Source organism: Necator americanus, chromosome II (genome assembly GCF_031761385.1).
Source record: "Necator americanus strain Aroian chromosome II, whole genome shotgun sequence".
In the NCBI taxonomy this organism is placed as follows: domain Eukaryota; kingdom Metazoa; phylum Nematoda; class Chromadorea; order Rhabditida; family Ancylostomatidae; genus Necator; species Necator americanus.
The window spans coordinates 19,462,934-19,482,164 of NC_087372.1; the positions used below are offsets into that span (position 1 = coordinate 19,462,934).

Genomic DNA, 19,231 nt, shown 5'->3' on the forward strand with positions numbered 1-19,231 from the left:
TATATGTATACCAGCCTTAATGTCCGGCTAAAGCCGGACTTCAGGTTTTTTAGTGTTCGCTTCGCTCGCCTTCACCGATCAGTAAGAAATAACAGTAGCGAAATTTTTTTTTGTAAAATTAGAATTGTTTTTTTCTGTCAACGCTCTCTTCGGTTTTTTTTTACCCAAAATTTTAAGCATAGATGTAAGATTTTATGGTTTTTCCCTAAGCGCGTCAGTTCTATATTTGGAGAACAATGAAACTTGACATTACACCCATATTTCTCTCAAATCTCCACAATTTGGAAACATCATTCAAAGTATGAGATTCCTCCGTTCTCAACTATTAGCAAAGAATGATGTGCTAACCTGAAATGACGTGAATATCACTAACGTAGTGATAACAATAACGTTCTACGTCAGATCGCTTAGACTGTTGGCTACTATGTATTGTATTTGATCAGCCGCTCGCACGTGTGTTTCCTCTTTTTGAAGAAAGGATGTTAGCAACATCAGGAAACGTGCTGGGAAATAGATATGCGAAGGGATCATAGAAACCCATTCTACCGCCTTGGGGTCCCGCGCACCAATCCAACGCAGTGGAACCCGTCTCTCCCCACCCTATAGCATTATGGCACAGGCGCACCATTACGACCCCGTGGGACCCGTCCCACCCCATTTTACCGCGTTGAGGCTCCAGCGTACCAAACTGGGGAACGGTAAAGAGGGTCCCGGCAGATTCTCAGCGAATGCCTCCGAGACATTACGTGTCCAGTGAATATGCCATTGGATACGCTAACATACCTCGATGAGGTCACCCTCTAGTCGCTTATGGAGACGCAGACAACCGTCTTCTGGCCACAGAGACGCGAATAACTACACACTTATAAGGACAGAATAAATTGAAGAACAATATAGTTGGAGGTGCATGCCGTTTTCTTAGGTATTCTAAAAATAGAACGGGAGCGAGCTTGCTTAGATCTTACCTTCAGGAAACCTAGAAGTCCTATCAAATTAAATCTTTTGTTATAAGAGGTCAGAGATCAGAGGGCCTATCTGTCCGAAAATAAATCAAGCTACAAAAAAGTTTGGAACTTAGAGATCACGATAAGCCTCATTCTCGTTACTTTCCAAAGTTGGAACGTTCCGTTTTTACGGAAAATTTTTATATACGTAGTTTCGAGCAATTAGATGCACCTTCCTCTCTTATTTTACGCGAGGATTTCTCTTGGTTCTGGTACAGTTACAAATTTGAGATCAATTCACATCAAAATATTCCAGTGGATCTGTCTGACTCTTCAGAACAACTTTGTAGCTTGTGAATTAGCGTGGTGATGCAGCGTATGATGTCTATTGGTAGGTGAGCAGAGTTAGCTGTTTAAGTAGCAAGGTAAATCTCAAAGAATCAAAGACAACATACATGCGCAAGTGACCTTTGACAATGGTGGAAAGTTAGAGTCCCCGCCTATCAGGTGCATTGAGATGGTTCGGCACCACGTTTCGGTGGAGAATTTTGCATCATTATGGAGTACTTTCGTGACACACACACGTGACAGAATAAGCCCGTTATTATATAGCATGATATATATATATATGTATATATATGTACATATATATGTATATATATGTATATATATATATATATACGTACATATATATGTATACATACATATGTATGTATATATATACGTATATATATATATATATATATACATATATATATATATATATGTATAGTATGGATATGTTGTGATCTCTACCGGTCACATTGTCTCAATATTTGTCCTTAACCCAGTGACGACCGCGCTCTGATATACCGCGGGCATGGCCCACCGGCGGGCCACGGGCCACGAGACCCATTTTTGTATTGATTCCCTAATTTTGAATTTTCTGTAGATCATAATGGATTAGAGTTCTTTCAATGATCGAGATGAAAGTTTCGATCAATTCTTGTTAAGACTCTGATGCTGAAAACAGTGATTGCGAGATAGATAATTCACAGGCAGACGCTCTAGTTCTTTGTCCAAAAAATGATTCTGTTTCCGATTCTAGTTCAATGAGTACAATTAGCAGTGATTATGATAGCGAGGGATGGACAAGGGATGCTGAAGCTGACAATAGATGGAACTTTTCGGATCACCATGGGCCTCATAATCCCCACGATGAGGAAAAACCGCCGTGGAATTCCAATACTTGTCAAGGAGAAAAGATTGAAACGAGGAGAGTTGTACTATCAACAAAAGAAGGATGACATTATGGTTTCAAAACTGAAGGATAAGAGAGATCTCCTGATGATTTTAACAGTCCGCGATGGGAAAATTGGTTCATCGAAAAAACCAATCGTTGTTGAGGGTTACAATAAACTAATGGGATTTGTAGACCAAAATGACTAGATGTCAGCATATTCACTTTCTGTGCGTCGCACAACAAAATGGTATATAAGAATTTTCTTCCATTTTGTTACCCAAATGGCAATCGTAAACTTTTGGTGACTGTTCTGTTACTCGAGAGAAAAAATTCGCTTCGACATAACGAATTCAAGATGAACCTTGTGGAATCATTATTTCATGATAGATTCAATGGAGCTCCCTTCCCAAGGGCAAACCACAAATTTAAAAAAGTTAAAATGGGTTCGAAAGAAGGACGTAGGAGATGCATAGGCTGTTATAAGGAACTCTGTGAGGAAAAAGGACGCACTTATGCTATGAATCGTGCAAAGAAAGTTACTACAAAGTGCAGCAAGTGCTACAAATATTTTTGTCCTGGTTGTTTTCAAAATTACCGCAAGAAATTTGTGTAGTTATTCTGTGAAAATGTTGATTTTTGTTTTTGTCCATGTTACCGTTAAAAATAAATAGCTCCCGGAGCATTATGCATGTAGCTTTGTTAGGATGCAATATATCAGATTTTTTGAGATGTTCTGGGAGTTCCCGTTTCAAAAATATCATATAAGGACACTACCGCTTGTATACATATAACATATCTGGCTCCCTCTTCCTTGTCTGCTTCATCCTATAATGGCCGAACGTTCTACCCATATTCGACACGTACTCATTTATGAGTTCGAATCTGGCCACCGCGCTGCTGAAACCCATCGAAACTTAAGTCAAGTATTCGGCACTGAAGCCCCTTCTGAGCGGACTGCGCGCGTCTGGTTCCAGCGCTTAAAAGCCGGAAACAAGAAACTCGAAGATGAGCCTCGCTCTAGTCGACCAACTGCAGTATCGTTCGACGAACTGAAGAATCTGGCGGAGTAGCATCTACATGAAGGTGTGCGGTATTTTGCTGCCAGTCTTGGCTGTTGGCTGTCCACCGTGAGCAATGGACTGCGATCTTTCGGAAAGGTGAAAAAGCTCGGTCAGTGGCTCCCACATGCACTGAGCGACGGAAACTGCCAGAGACGCCTGCACATCTGCACTCAGCTGCTCTACAGAAGCCGCAGATTCGACTGGCTGGTCATCATTGTCGCTGGAGATGAAAAATGGGTCCTCTACGTCAACCACACCCACAAACGTGCGTGGTGCGCTAGTGATGAAGTGCCAGATCCTTTCGTGAAAGGTGAAATCCATGAGAAGAAGGTCATGCTGAGCGTCTGGTGGGGAGTTCATGAAATCTACCGTTTCAAACTGCTGCCGGACAACACGACAGTTACTGCCGAGGTCTATTGCGCTCAACTGCAAAGACTGGCCGACAAGATCCGCAAGGAGCACCCAACAACGTTCGCCTGCTGCACGATAACGCACGCCCTCACATCGCGAAGAAGATTTCCCAGAAAATTCTCGAGCTCGGATGTGAAGTTCTTCGGCACCCACCCTACAGCCCGGACCTAGCCCCGAGCGACTACCACCTCTGCCGATCGCTTCAGCATCACCTGCAAGAGAAGCACTACGATGATCGTGACCACCTCGAAAATGACCTTGGGGCTTTCTTCGCCTCCAAGTCGCCGGAGTTCTACGCCAAAGGAATCCGTGATTTTGTGAGACGTTGGCAGAAGGTTGTCCCGTCGAATAATAAAATTTTGTTAAAAAGTTGTGTTGTTTCGAAATTTTCCCGTATTTCGGCAGATACTTTTCGAACACCTTATACTTCAAAAATTGGAAAAATTTAAAAATATATTGTAGCTAATAATTTTATCACCATGGCTCACCGGTGGGCCACACGGTCCCACACGACCCACAAAGCGTGGCCCGCCGGCCACGCGGTCGTCAATGGGGGGCCTAAAAAAAACTACGGCCTGTAGCTTTCACAGCTTTTTTTACCAACCCCTTTTGATATACTAAGTAGTGAAAGCATAAAAGAACCGCAATTACTACCCCATTTTCAACATATTTCTTCTGTTGAAAAGTGCACACAGTTCGTGCAAACAAAAAAGTTGCGTATGGTAAGGATCTGTTTTTATTGCCAACCTAAAGATTTTATATGCTATAATTAAAGTTAGAAACACCCTGGAGTTTTAAGCACCTTCCGTCCCTCCGGCGATAAATTGGTACCAGACTTGTCTTGGAGGCTAAAGACAAAGGAAATATTTGCGGTTAGTCTTCAATATGCCATCGAGAGGACAAACCATTGAATATTTATATATAATACATTATAAATGATTTAATGAAAGTTGTCAAGATAATGAAATGGAAAAGAAAAGTTCAAGATGCGCGTAAGTACTCGAAAATTTTGATCATTTCAAAAATTTGACTTCTTGTCACAACTATCAAATCTAAGTATAGTAGGGTCAAACCGACATGAAGCACGGTTCAGTCGCGTAAGCGAAGCGGTGTGGTGGAGTGTAGCGATTAGGATAGAGTGGGTACCCATGCTAGCAACTCCCATCGGTACAGTTTGCAGTAGTCGCGCAGCGCAGCTCAGTCACGTTTCACGTCGTTTTGACCCAACTATATTACAATTTTTGTGAGCATTTTATATAAGAGAAATGGAACTAACCAGACACGACTTTGTATTGCCAACTACCAGTACTGAGAGATCGTAGGAGGCGAACTTCATTTCCGCTATATGTAACTTGCACATTGCTCCTATACTCCTCCATTACGGACAATTCAATATATTGAAGATCCGTCCATTTATCAGAATAACTAAGGTGTGCATTAGTGAGAGGTAGACTACTGATGTAAGTAGTGACTAAAACGGTCAAGGATCAATCCCTTACAGAAGTGAAATTTTCGCACTGAGCGTAAAAAAGTTATCTGAGCATATTTCTCATCAAGTATGGAGATTACTATGCGAAAGACATCCAAAACTGGGGACAAAGGTAAAATTAGTGCAAAGTATGCTACACGAATAACCTAGTGATAACTTTCATCTAAAATTTCGTGGAGTACAATTTTGCAGGGCTATATCTACAGGTTGTGCACATATTTGGGCAAAATTTGGTGTTCCTAACTTTCCATGTTCTTTTTGGAATCTGGTTGAGAAAACGGTAGATTTTTCCTCCAATTTTTGGATTTTCCCAGTTATATGGCTTTGGGAAGAACCGCCACACCCACGAAGATAAAAACTTGCGGTTAAGGGTTTTCATTGATTATCTATCAGTAGATGGCGGCAGGTTTCCTAATCGCACTTCGCCGCAAAACGAGGTAAAATTTTTCACTATTCAATTCTTTTTTGCAGCGCAAAATCAAAATGTGTGTATATGAATTCGAACAAAGTTTACTAACTCAGTTCTTACTTTGTAAAAACTTACTCTTTTTAAGATATATTATGCGGGAATATTATTTTTCCCCATTACAGTTTCGTTTACTTTAATCACATTTCTTTTCGTTCTCTCAGAAGTTCACCTTGATCACCTTGATCACCTTGACTCCCGTTGATCTTCGAACTGGTCGAGCGGGCGCCAGTAATTCTTCCATTTGTCCCGATCGCGTGCCAGAGTAGCCCAGTGGTTCCTCCTTTCGCGTGGGACACGAAGAGCATCATATTTTTCTTTCAAGGACTTCGTGAAGAAATCTGACCATCGGGTCGGCGGTCTTCCTGTAGTGCGCTTAATATCGCGGGGAACCCAGTCGCTCACGGCTCTGGTCCAACGGTTGTCATTAAAGCGCATCACGTGTCCGGCCCACCTTATTTTACTTTCCTTGGCAAACGCGGCAGCGTCTCTAATCTTCGATCGCTGACGTAGGGGAGAACTTCGAATCCCGTCCCTCACTTGCGTGAAACGGGATACTCCTAGCATCACTCTCTCAATTGCGCGTTCAATGACGCTCACCGCGTTTTCTTCCTGCTTGCGAAATGCCCAGGTTTCCGAAGCATAGGTCAAAGCAGGAAGTACGGTGGTGTTGAAGAGGTGAGCACGGAGCCGGCTGTTCCTGGTCTTCTTCACTACATCCTCGATGCTCTTGTACGCTCCCCAAGCCGCTCGTCTCCTCCTGCCCAGCTCGGGGGTCAGGTCGTTCATCATGTTCAGTTCCCGACCCAGATAAACGTAGCTGGTGCATTCGGATATGTTCGTTCCGTTGAGCGTGAATGGGGCATCCGAGACCCATCCGTTCCGCATGAACATCGTCTTTTGTAGATTCAGCTGAAGACCGATGCATCCACATGTTTCGTCGAATTCGGTCAGCATTCGTTCCGCTTGGCTGATGCTAGGTGTTACCAGTACGATGTCATCAGCAAAGCGCAAATGGTGTAGCTGCCGACCATCAACCTTCACTCCCATGTCGTCCCATTCCAACTTTCGCATTGCGTTCTCGAGGGTGGCTGTGAATATTTTGGGTGAAATTGTATCACCCTGTCGGACCCCCCTCTTCACGTCAATGACGATGTTCTTGTAGAATGGCGAAATTCCGGTCGTGAAGTTACTGTACAACTCTCGAAGTACCTTTATATATTGAGTAGGGACGCCTTGGTTGTCCAAGGCTTCCACGACCGCTTCCGTCTCAACCGAGTCGAAAGCCTTCTTTAAGTCGATGAAGGTGAGACAGAGCGGCATCTTGTACTCTCGTGATACCTCGATGAGTTTCGAAACAGTGTGAATGTGGTCAATCGTGCTGAATCCTTTTCGAAACCCTGCTTGCTCGCATGGCTGTCCTTCATCCAAGACTTTTTCAATCCTATTAAGGATTACTCTTGTAAAGAGCTTGTAGATGACGGACAGTAGGCAGATTGGGCGATAGTTGCCGATGTCATGTGGATCTCCCTTTTTATACAACAACACGGTCTTGCTGGTCTTCCACTGTTTAGGAACCTTGCATTCCGACAGATAACGTGTAAAGAGCCTCGCCAGGGTGTTGATGAGTACTGGCGGAAGGCTCTTCAGGTGTTCTGGTCTTATTCTGTCGGGACCGGGTGCCGTACGATTTCTTACCGACATGATAGCATGTCGTATTTCGGACGGGAGAACCTCTGGAATGACTTGTCCATCTTCCCTCAGATGGTGAGGAGGCAAGTGGACATGGCTGTCGAAGAGATCAGAGTAGAAGTCGTAGATGATTTTCTCCATCCCCCTTCTCGATGCAATGGCTGTTCCCTTTGGGTTCCGGAGAGCAGTCATCCTCGTCTTGCGACTGGCGAAGTCTCGACGGGCATAGCGGATGCTTTTCCCCGCCTCTGCAGCTTCAGCCAGCACTTCTGCTCTTCTCTCTTTAAGGTCTTCCTTTATCGCCTCTCGGCAAAGCCTTGCGAGCTCGGACGTGAGTTCTTGGTTCCCTGCGGCTCGTGCTGCTCCACGCTGGCGTATCAGCTCAAGAGTTTCAAGAGACAGACGCCTCTTGGTGGTTTTAAAACTCTCAGCCTTCTTCGCGCAGTCGTGAAGGTGTTCGACAAGCCGGTCATATTCCTCGTCGATGTTGTCCATTGCAGAATCTTCCCAAAATCCGGCTAGCGTAGCGAAGAGATCCCAGTTGATGGTAGTCCTGGGATTTCTCTCTCTGAACTTGGCGGCTTTCTCTGCTCTCCTTGTGAAGGAAAATCTTCCTCGGAGGAGGCGATGGTCCGATCCCGTATAGAACTTTGGTACAACACCGACGTCCGTCAGGCAGAACCTTTTATTGACGATGATATGGTCTATTTCATTACGGTACCCTCCACCGGGTGACTCCCACGTCCAGCGTAAAGAAGAGGGCTTCTGAAATTGCGAGTTCCCATGTATGGTCTTAGTCGTCATGATGAACTCGGAGAGCCTCTCTCCCTGGTCATTCCATTGTAGGCCGTGGGTCCCGATGTGAAGTTCCTCCGGCGTTCTTCTTGGGCCAACCTTAGCGTTGAAATCGCCAACTATGACCTTGTAGAAGGCATGATCTTCTTGGTAGAACTTCTCCAGGTCCATATAGAAAGCTTCGACTTCTTCTTCTTCGTAGCTTGATGTTGGAGCGTAAACGACGAAGATAGTCAAAGCTGGTATTGGGCCACATCTTCTCATCCGCAGACGTCCGATTCGGGTCGTAAGTTGTTCAAAAGAGTCGATGTTCTTTGCCATACTCGTGTTGACGAGGACGCCAACTCCACCAACACCTCTACTGTCGCATGTTCCTAAGAACAGTTCTTCTCCAGTTTCATATACGGCGTTGAGAGGGTGACGTCGTCTCGTCTCGGTCAGTCCGATGACGTCGTACTTGATCTTCTTGGCTTGCATCATCAGATCTTCGATGGCCGCTTCCGATGCAAGCGTACGTGCGTTATAAGTACAGATCGCCATCCTAGTCCTTTTCCGTTTTGGTAGCCTACATGACTCCTGCAACCCCGTCCTACCTGGCGCTACCGTACCAGGCTTTCCTCCGGAATCAGGAGACTCTTTTCTATTACTGTGTTTTGCTTAAAATTTTAAAACCCATGGGCAGGTTGCAAGCCTTTAGTCCCATGAGTTTCTGGGAGAACTTTCGTTCTCCCGGTGTGGACATGTGGAGCTTATTTGTTGGAGGCGACTCCAGACCGCCTCCCTTGCACCTCCCAGTCACTTGATTGCAGGCTTTTGGCCGGACCGACGTGGGATACAAGGATGTCATGAGTCAGTCCTGGCTCAGCAGAAACAGGGAGTCCATCCCCTGAATCCACCTGCGTCTCTGGGCAAGCGCAAGGTCGCTTTTGGTCCGCGTTTAGCCCCCTATCCGCCACCCGGGGACGCGCCACGTAGCCTCGCGACTAACCGGCTGTGATCCCTCTAGTGAGGGAGATCCGTGGTCTCAGAAGTTAGTTGAGAAAAAGCTGGGAAATTTGTTAGGATTTTCTTCCTTTTTTCAATTGCCTTCCAAAAAAAGAAAACAGAATTTCTCTAAAAACGGTAGTTTAACTATTTTACTAAGCAAAACATCCTCTTTAAATACGGAACTACTTGCTTTTTTATGTTTCTTTTGCGCAAAGATATAAATGCTCATTTCAAGCTATCAGAATATATTGCACTAGTCCTGTGTTCATTCCCAATCAAGGCCAGTGTTCAAAGCTAAGATCAGCTCCAAATTGCGCGTAGGTGCTGCAAATTTATTTTTGTTTATCTACACTCGCTTTATTTATTGTCGATTATTACTCTACAAGTCTGAGCGTCTGGCTAAAACCGGACTTCAGACTTTCTGTGGTGTTCGGTTCGCCCGCTTTCACAGATCTCTGAGCTGAATTAATAGTAGTGACATTTTCTGTAAAAGGTTTTTGTTATTCCAACAAAGTCTCCTTCCTTTCATTATGACTGAAGGCAAAAAATTTCATAGTTTCCTCTCTAAACATGTCAGTTCTGCATTTGGAGAACATTCAAACTTCAGTTTTGAACACTCCGACATAATATAGACACAATTTGAAAGCACTACTCGAAGCTTGGGTTTTCCTCCTGATTTCCCCCAACAGTTACCACTGATTTGTTTCTTAACGTAAAATGAAGTGAATAACATCGTCGTCGTACGTATAAAGATGACGTTCCTCGTCAGATCATGAAACTATTGGCTACTATTTAGGCAGCCGTTTGTATAGGTGTTTCCACTTTATGAAGAAGTGCTACCAACGAGACGAACGTGCAGGGAAGCAGATACGTGGTGTGTACTTCATAGAGGTGTAACACAACACATGCGGCAATGGATATGAAACGTTTGCAACGTCTCATTTACCTTTTGCGACATACATACGAAGTTATTGCCCGATTCTACTGCACCTCGGCACAACAATCCGACCCCGGAACTCGTTGCAGCTTTCTGACATCGGCGTTTTATAGCTTTCTGACATCGGCGCACGATTCCGATTCCTTGGGACCCGTTGCATGCTATTTTATAGTCTTCTACCGTCGGCGCACCAATCCGACGCCGTGGAACCCGTCGCACCCCCCTTCTGGAATTTCCTGACACTCACGGACTAAGCGCGATATTATATACCAGTTTGGGCGTCCGGCTAAAGCCGGACTTTAGACTTTCTGTGGTGTTTGCTTCGCTCGCCTTCGCGAATCAACGAAATTTAATATTAGTGTTACTAGTTCTATGAAATTGGATTTGTGTATCTCCTACAATCTTTCTTCCAATTTTATATTATCTTTCTTCCAATTTTATATTATATTTTATATTATATACATAGACAAAATTTAAAAGTATCCCGCGAAATATGGGTTTTCCTTCCTCCTGTTTTCTATAAACAGTTATCAAAGAACGATGTTTTGGCATAAAATGACGTGAAGACATCTTCCTACTGATAAAGATAACGTTCCACGTCAGATCACATAAAAATCTTGCTACTATTTAAGCATGCGTGTTTCCACTTTCTGAGAACGGCATGCTACAAACTTGAGGCGAACGAAGAAGGAAATAGGCACGCGGAGGAGTCATAAAGGTGAAAAGCAAAGTACCCGGCTATGAAACGGCGGCAACCATCTATCACCTGTGTCATGCACACGAAGTTATTGCGCACCAACTCGACGCCTGTGGAGCCGTCGCACCCCATATTATACCTATCTGGCGCCGGCGCACCAATCAGACGCCGATGGACCCGTTACACCCCATATTGTAGCTGTCTGACGCCGGCGCACCAATCCGACGCCGGTAGACCCGTCGCACCCCCTTTTTCGAATTTCGTGACACACACACACACACACACGGACCACTTATTATATACCAGTCTGAGCGTCCGGCTTTCTGTGGTGTTTGCTTCACTCGCCTTCACTGATGAATGGATGTTCATAGTAGTGACATTTTCTGTAAAATCAGAATTATCTTTTTCTAGAAACGTTTTCTTCATTCTTTTTTACTATAAATAAAGGCAAAAGACTTCATAGTCTTCTTTCTAACGCGTCAGCTTTACATTTTGAGAATATTCGAACTTAAGCTTCAAACAGTCCTTCGGTTTCTATATAATATAGACACAATTCTAAAGCATTACTCGAAGTATGGGTGTTCTTCCTGTTTTCCCCAACAGCTATTAAAGAATGATGTTTCAACATAAAATGACGTAAACAGCATCATCGTACTGATAAAGATAAGTTCCACATCAGATTATGTAAGCTGCTGGGTACTATTGTCATTTCCACATTCGGAGATCATTCAAACTTCAGCTTTAAATACTTCTTCGATAACCAATGCAATGCGGACACAATCATGATCATGATCATGCTATATAATAACGGGCTTGTTCTGTCACGTGTGTGTATGTATGTATGTATGTATGTATGTAATGTATGTAATGTATGATGTAATGTATGTATGTATGTATGTATATATATATATACATATATACATATATACATGTATATATCTATATGTCTATCTATCTCCACACACGTTTGCCTCAGGTTGGTACTATGCCTTTCTCAGAAAGTGGAAGCACGAATGAAACCGGCTGCTTAAATAGTAGGCAACAGTTTACATGATCTGACGAGGGACGTTATCTTTATCAGTACGATGATGTGTTCACGTCATTTTATGTTAATACATCATTCTGTGATAACTGATGGGGAAAACATGAAGAAAACCCATGCTTAGGGTGATCGTTTCAAATTGTGTCTATATTATATTGAAATCGAATTAATGTTTCGATGTTCTCTAAGTGTAGAAATGCTGCGAATGGGAAGAAAACTAGGGAATCTTTCACATAAATCTGTTTAAAAAAAAAGAAAGATGAAGGCGTTGTTGGAAAAGTACAATTCTAGTTTTGCAGAAAATGCCGCTACTATTAATTTTCATTGATCAGTGATGGCGAGCAAAGGGAACACCAGAGAAAGTCTGAAGTCCGGCTTTAGCCGGATGTTCAGACTGGTTTGAAAATATTACTCGAAGTATGGGATTTCTTTCTATTTTCCCAAACAGTTATCACAGAATGGTGTTCTAACATAAAATAACGTGAACAACATCATCGCACTAATAAACATAACGTTCCACGTCACATCACGTTAATTGTTGGGCACTATTTAAGCTGCGGGTTTCATTCGTGTTTTCTTACTTTCTGAAGAAAGCATGTTACCAAGTTGAAGCAAAGTTGCGCGAAAATTGACACGCGGAGGAGTTGGTGAGGTGAAATGCAACGTGCGCCGTGGTCAGGGCTATTAAACGGTTGCAACGTCTCGTTCACCTTTTGCGACATGCAGATGAAGTTAATGTGCGCCAATCTGATGCTCAGGGACCCTTCCTACCCCATTTTATACTTTTCTGGCGCTGGCGCACTAATTCGACGCTGTGGGAGCCGCCTCATCGCATTTTTCGAATTTCATGACCCACACACGCACACGCGTTACAGGCTAAGCCCGTTATTATATGGCATGATCATGCTCATGACTATTAATGAAGTGCTAAGATTATTCAGACGTAATGAGAACTTCCCCTTGAGAAGTTCTATGATCTATTGAATTATAATTAACTGTTTCAATCCTCAAATACAAGCCATTTTGCTGTATATTTCTAATCATGCTGAATTCCAGCTCTCGGCGCCATAAGGTTTTCAACGTTAGAATAATGGGACAATGAGTCCTCAGTGTGCAGTTGTCGTATACGACTTCTTTCTTGCTGCGTCCCCAATAGCAGATGTCCTTTTCCATCGTATAACTAAGTCGTACTTTTGTACGAAGATCAGAACCACTAAAAAAAGGATGGTACGACCGAGACGTCGAATGGACGCCACTTATGTATGTATGTATGTATGTTAGTTAGTATGTGGTCGCTCTCTTCACGAGTCCACGAGTCATGCCGTTGAGCGATTTCCATGTCCATTGACGGTGATCTTTCTTCACGAAAAGACTACTCTCATGAAAGAGGCGAGTGGCGGACAGCAGCGCAACGAGACGATTTCCGTTTTCATTCCGGTCCCTTGGTCCAAATCTTCCAATCCCGTATTTCTCTTCTGTGCGCTCTTTTACTTTTGCAGTGAAGTCTACGACAACGAATTTGTAAAAGGACTTCTCGTTGCGGATAACTTCCTCCAACTCGTAGAACGCGTCCAGTTCGGAATCATCAGCTACTGATGTTGGTGAGTAGCCGTCGATGATGTTGATAGGTTTTTGAGGGCGAAGGCGAGGAATGGCCAAACGAGGTGACAGGATTTCTTGTGAATCGACAAGATGGATGACAGATGGGTGCACAACAAAACCAACACCGCCTACATTTCGCGACGGAACCTTCTCTCCACGAATGACGAGTGTACCGTCATTCATCTGTCGTACGTCGCTCCTTCTGCTCTTGGTCTCTTGCAGTGCAATCACTTGGAACTCAATGCGCTCTACAACTCTCAAAAAGGCATGCAAGTCAGCCTCTGTGTGCACTGTTCTCGCTTTGTAAGTGTACACCGTGTACCGTCTGACGTCTGAGACGGAAGGGCTCAATGTCCAGGGTATCGAAAAAAAAGAAAGGCAATTGCCCTCTGATTTCTCCCAGTGAGTTTTATGTTCGGACTGTCGGTTCAACAAATCAAAACATTTGTCCATCTCTGCTTGAGTGGTGAGATGTAGACGTGATGTCATTGCACACTGAATATATGACATTGGAGAAAGATTGTCTCTCGGACCATGTAACAACAGAGGGGTTAGTTTGTTTGGTATCCGACACGATTGCGGCGTTGAACATCGATTCTTTCGAAACATCGATGAGGTGAACCGGAGCTCTACGCCTGCGAAGTGGTTTAATGTCATTTTTGGCACTCCTCGTCGCTTACTCACCAATGTCAAACTAGAAAAAGAAGAAATCGATTCTTATTATATAGATGTCGTTGGTCCCTACATAGAAAACACTCTACAATTCTCCTGTAAGGTCATTGTTGAGGTCAACGTCAAAATTTGCCTCAGAAGAACGCCTGAGGAATTTCGCATCGGGACCCATGGAAAGGTGTTGCGGTTTTGGAATGCTGGAAACTTTTTACGATTATATGAAGAGAGCCGAGGACTACCAAATTCCACCAGGTGATTCCTGTCGCCGAAACTCTTGAGCGTCGGCGATATACGTCGGATACGTGGGCTCCGTCGGGTGCGATCATTGAACCGAGATTTATGAAAGTGTCGGCTCTTGGAAGGGCTGTTGATGTCCGGATGGTACCAGTCCTTTTCGTCAGTGGTCATGCATTCCGTTTTGACGTTGGGACGTAGCCCAAACCTTGCTAGCCCATCACGTCACTTTTGAGTTTGTTGCTCCGTTTCTTCTTCTTCTTCTGTCTCATGACACCAAGGTGACATCACCGGCGCAGAGTAGCGCCCATGGCGCAGTCCAGAAGATCTCCTATTATAGTATCCATTACAACTGTGAAGAGCAGCAGGTTGGGCTGAGCTCCATGTATGCCGACGGAGATGGAGGATTCCGTTGACGCAGCCACTTACACTGGACTTTTATGGGTCACACGCAGAGGATTTGAGATTATCTCGTTAGCTTCTTTAGAACAAGATGTTGTCCTAAAGCGTGCCAAATGAGTTCACGCGTAACGCTTTCTCAAAGTCGAGGAACACGATGTGCAGCTGTTTTTGGTTCTCACGATGCTTTCCAGTTGGAAGTCGTGAAGTGGAGTTGCAGTTTGTGAGCAACGAGCTGACTATTGCTCAGGATGACAACTCGAATGAAACACCGCCCGTGATGCGTTCAAAGATCTTCATATTGTGAGACAGCAGTCGATTCGGCTTTTGATTCGTGCGTTGGGCTACATTGCCTTTCTTCCTTCTGTTGTCGCTTCTCGTTGCCACGGAGGTCTTTCTTCTGCAACGACTCAATTCAGAAACTGTTCAGTACCATGACCAGAGGTGCGATAAGGAGGATCCGACCATTATCAGATGAAGGGAATCTAGCTCATGGTGTGCAGCTCAAGTGATGAGGAACCATTCGCCAACCATCGAAAAGTGAAGAGAGTCTTTTTATCAACGTCCAATCCGTCCATGTATGACCATGATTTCCACAGCTCCTGCTAGATCGTCTGCCACCTTCCTCGCCTTCCTTCGTTCAGGGGCCTTCCAGTTTCGTCAGCGGTTATCTGTTGAACTGCTCCACGTATGCATATATGTAGGCGGACGTTGGGGAACGATGGATAGAAAGGTCTTCTGTTGAAGTACCATCGAGGTAGTTGCGCCATATAGCACTCTTTTTCCAGCTCATATGGGAGCTTCAATTTTCGACATTAATGCCGAAGAACTTCTCGACATCCCAGGTCTGCGGTGGCTACATTTCGCGAAGTTCAGGCGTTCACAATCGATCTTTTAATAGACGCCATCGTAGTGGGTAAATATCGCTTTCTTCACGTCTTTTTAACTTTTTGGCAGTTTTCCTGCTTCTCATTGTTGAGCAATGCGTGATAGAAACAGTACTCACAAACCTTTGTTCCCACTTCCTCCATCCATAACTGCGTTTGCTTCTCTATCTTTGGGGTAAGGTTGTATCCACCAAACACTGTGTGGGCTACTTCGACCGCGATTCGCAACCTGCTATGTACCTTCGACGTTGTTGATACGTGGCAGTTGCATATGCGAGATGACTTCTGCTTTCTTCCCATTTACTAACCACCACTTGACACGATTAAGTCCGTATCGGTCTTTTTGATTTTGTTTTGGAAACGCGAGTAAACGGACGATACTGCATTGTAACAGTTTTGTAAGATGTTACTTTCACCTCCGTAATAAAATTTTGGCAGCGGTTTCTCATGCGCGCGAAGTTTATATCCCTGCGCTGTCGTTTTGGAGGATGACGAGTTAGAATTGTCGCTTTTAAAATTTTGTGTTTGCTATGGCGAGAATAGCTGAACTCCAAAATGTCTCGCTGCCTTGGTTGCGTGCTCCATAGCTGCAACCACTATGACATCCAAGGTACCGAGGTCACCTCACCGGTTTTTGCACGGATGCCGCTCTGACCTAAACATTGGGGGCTCGCCATTGTTCACAATCATCGGGCCTGGGAGTGCGGGTCAGGTACTCTACCTGTCACATGTTTCTGTCGCAGGTTTCCAATTTACCAATCCCAACAGATGGAGTGTTTGGTTAGCCCTGGTCAAGTAACGAACACAGGATCCTTGGCGTGGCGCAGCGAATTACACCGTTACACCGCTGCGGCTCATTTAAACTAAGAAGATTGATGTTCACGTAAGCAGTGTATGCCTCCGATACCTCATTCGCGTTTAACAAGAAAAATAAATCCAAATGCTCCAGTGTATCAAGGCCCGCAAATGAAAACTCGATCTCTGGGTTGGCAGTACGAAAGGTTGATTTTAAAAGCTTAGAAGACATCGATTATGTTACTCTGTGTAAATCGAAAATCAGAGAAGTTGCTGTATTTGGGAAAGAAAATAAAAGGTGTGCTGGACACTTGTTGCCCTTTAACTACGACGGCTGCACTTGTTTTTGAGTGGTTAGAGTCCGGGAAGTAGAAAACAGACCAAACAGAAAGACAGCCGACTCAACACTCGACTCGACAGACAGACAGCTTACCTCACAAGTTCGTTAAATGAAAAATATGATGTTCTTCGTGATCCTCAAACTAGGAGAAACTACTAAACAACCCTCCCGCTCGATCGGGAAAGATTGTGTTTGTATTAGGAGGCTCACTCGTTCATGTCAATGAACAATGTGAGATCAGTTGTGAGGTGATGTAGTAGGGCGAAACATAAGTTCCAGTCTATTTCTTGGTTGTAACGTTGTAAAAACGTTTTTGTAATCATTATTAGAATTCACTGGCACTGAATACTACACTTCTAGCCTCTGAAGGCGCCGTTAATGCGCCTAAGCCACCATGGGGAATTCCTCCAAGTACATGATGCCAACGTGGCTAAGAGTAGTAGGTTCTGGGCCAAAACTCGCTTTATCACAAAAGTCTGATATCGGGGCTCCAAATATACAGCAGGGGTACATCCGCAACCATAGTCTTTCTCGAGAGTGGCCTAGCTGAGGTCGAAAAGGTGGCATATCTAACACTTCGAGATCACATCAAGACGGAACTTCAACATTGGCAGATTTTCCCGGCGTCTCTCTTTGAATGTTTGAAAGTGTCGCAAAAAAGCTCTGACTACGCTTTTTTGGCCTGCATTTTATCAGTATAGCAGCCTGAACATCCGGCCAAAGCCCGACTTCAGGCTTGTTTTGGTGTTCGTTTCGCTCGCCTTCACCGATCAATAAGAAATAACAGAAATAACAGTAGCGACATTTTTTGAAAACTTATAATTGCTTTTTTCTATCAACTTCAATTTTTTTTACCCGAAAATTTACGCGTAGATGAAAGATTTTATGGTTTTTCCCTAACGCCCAGTTCTATATTTGGAGAGCAATCCAGCTTAATTTTACGTCTATGTTTCTCTCAAACTTCCACAACTTTGAAACATTATTCGAAAAAATGAGTCTCCTCCGTTCTCAGCGATTAGCAAAAAATGATGTGCTAACATGGATTGACGTGAATATCACTATCGTAGTGATAAAAATGACGTTCTACGTCAGATCGCATACTGTTGGCTACTATGTATTGTATTTGATCAGCCGTTCGCATGCTTGTTTCCTCTCTTTGAAGGAAGGATGTCAGCAGCATGAGCGGACATGCTGAGAAATAGTTATGCGAAGGAACCACAGAAACCCACTCTACCGCCTTGGGGCTCCCGCGCACCAATCCGACGCAGTGGAACCCGTCTCTCCTCACTCTATAGCTTCCCGACACCGACGCACCATTTCAACCCCGTGGGACCCGTCCCACCCCATTTTACAGCTGTCTGGCTCCGGGGCACGAATTCAACGCCGTAGTACCCGTCTCACCTAGTTTTACCGCGTTGAGGCTCCAGCGCACCAAACTAACGCCATGGTATCCGTCTCCCTACTTTTTGGGGTTTCTTGACTAAGGAATACACATACACAGACGCACGCACGTGACAGAATAAACCCGTTATTATATAGATGATAGTTTGCAAATCTGGAAGTATACATTAACATAAACGTTTACTTACCTTCACTAACACATGAGAGAAACTAACTTGCATTATCAAAGCCAACATAGATACTCACGTAGCTTTGGACAGTGGTGAAAAGGTAGAGTGCTCGCCTATCAGGTGCATGGCGGTCCAGAGTTTTGCACCATTATGGACTATTTTCGTGACACACACACACACACACACACACACACACACACACACACACACACACACACACACACACACACACACACACACACACACACACACACACACACACACACACACATACACACATATATATATACATACACATCACATACACACATACATACGCACATACATACACATACACACACACATACACACACACCAACACACCAACACACATACACACACAAATATATATACATACACATCACATACACACATACACACATACACACACATATATATATATACACATACACATCACATACACACATACACATCACATACACACATACACACATACATACACCTACACACACATACACACATACACACATATATATATACATACACATCACATACACACATACACATCACATACACACATACACACATACATACACCTACACACACATACACACATACACACATATATATATACATACACATCACATACACATATACACACATATATATACACACATACACATCACATACACACATACATACACATACATACACATACACACACACCAACACATACACACACACCAACACACATACACACATATATATACACACATCACACACACATACACACATACACACATACATACACATGCATACACGTACACACACCAACACACCAACACACATACACATATATATATATATACACATACACATCATACACATATACACACATACACACATACACACACATACACACATATATACACATACACACACATACACACACACCAACACACCAACACACACACGGACTAAGCGCGTT

General features: G+C 43.9%; 3 protein-coding genes across 3 annotated transcripts; 1 reads left to right on the plus strand and 2 right to left on the minus strand.

The window, feature by feature from the left end:
• Positions 1–2,057: 2,057 nt before the first annotated feature.
• On the plus strand, positions 2,058–2,372 carry RB195_018510 (uncharacterized protein; the record flags this gene model as incomplete). The annotated part of the gene is made up of 1 exon (XM_064185978.1): positions 2,058–2,372. The coding sequence occupies one exon, from the start codon at positions 2,058–2,060 to the stop codon at positions 2,370–2,372; it is 315 nt and encodes a 104-aa protein (XP_064041859.1).
• Positions 2,373–3,239: 867 nt separating this feature from the next.
• Positions 3,240–8,620, minus strand: RB195_018511 (uncharacterized protein; the record flags this gene model as incomplete). Its single annotated transcript, XM_064185979.1, has 3 exons — positions 3,240–4,064; positions 4,127–4,196; positions 5,784–8,620. 3 exons carry the CDS (start codon positions 8,618–8,620, stop codon positions 3,240–3,242), a joined length of 3,732 nt encoding a protein of 1,243 aa, XP_064041860.1.
• Positions 8,621–13,024: 4,404 nt separating this feature from the next.
• Positions 13,025–13,834, minus strand: RB195_018512 (uncharacterized protein; the record flags this gene model as incomplete). The annotated part of the gene is made up of 1 exon (XM_064185980.1): positions 13,025–13,834. One exon carries the CDS (start codon positions 13,832–13,834, stop codon positions 13,025–13,027), a length of 810 nt encoding a protein of 269 aa, XP_064041861.1.
• Between the last annotated feature and the right edge of the window lie 5,397 nt (positions 13,835–19,231).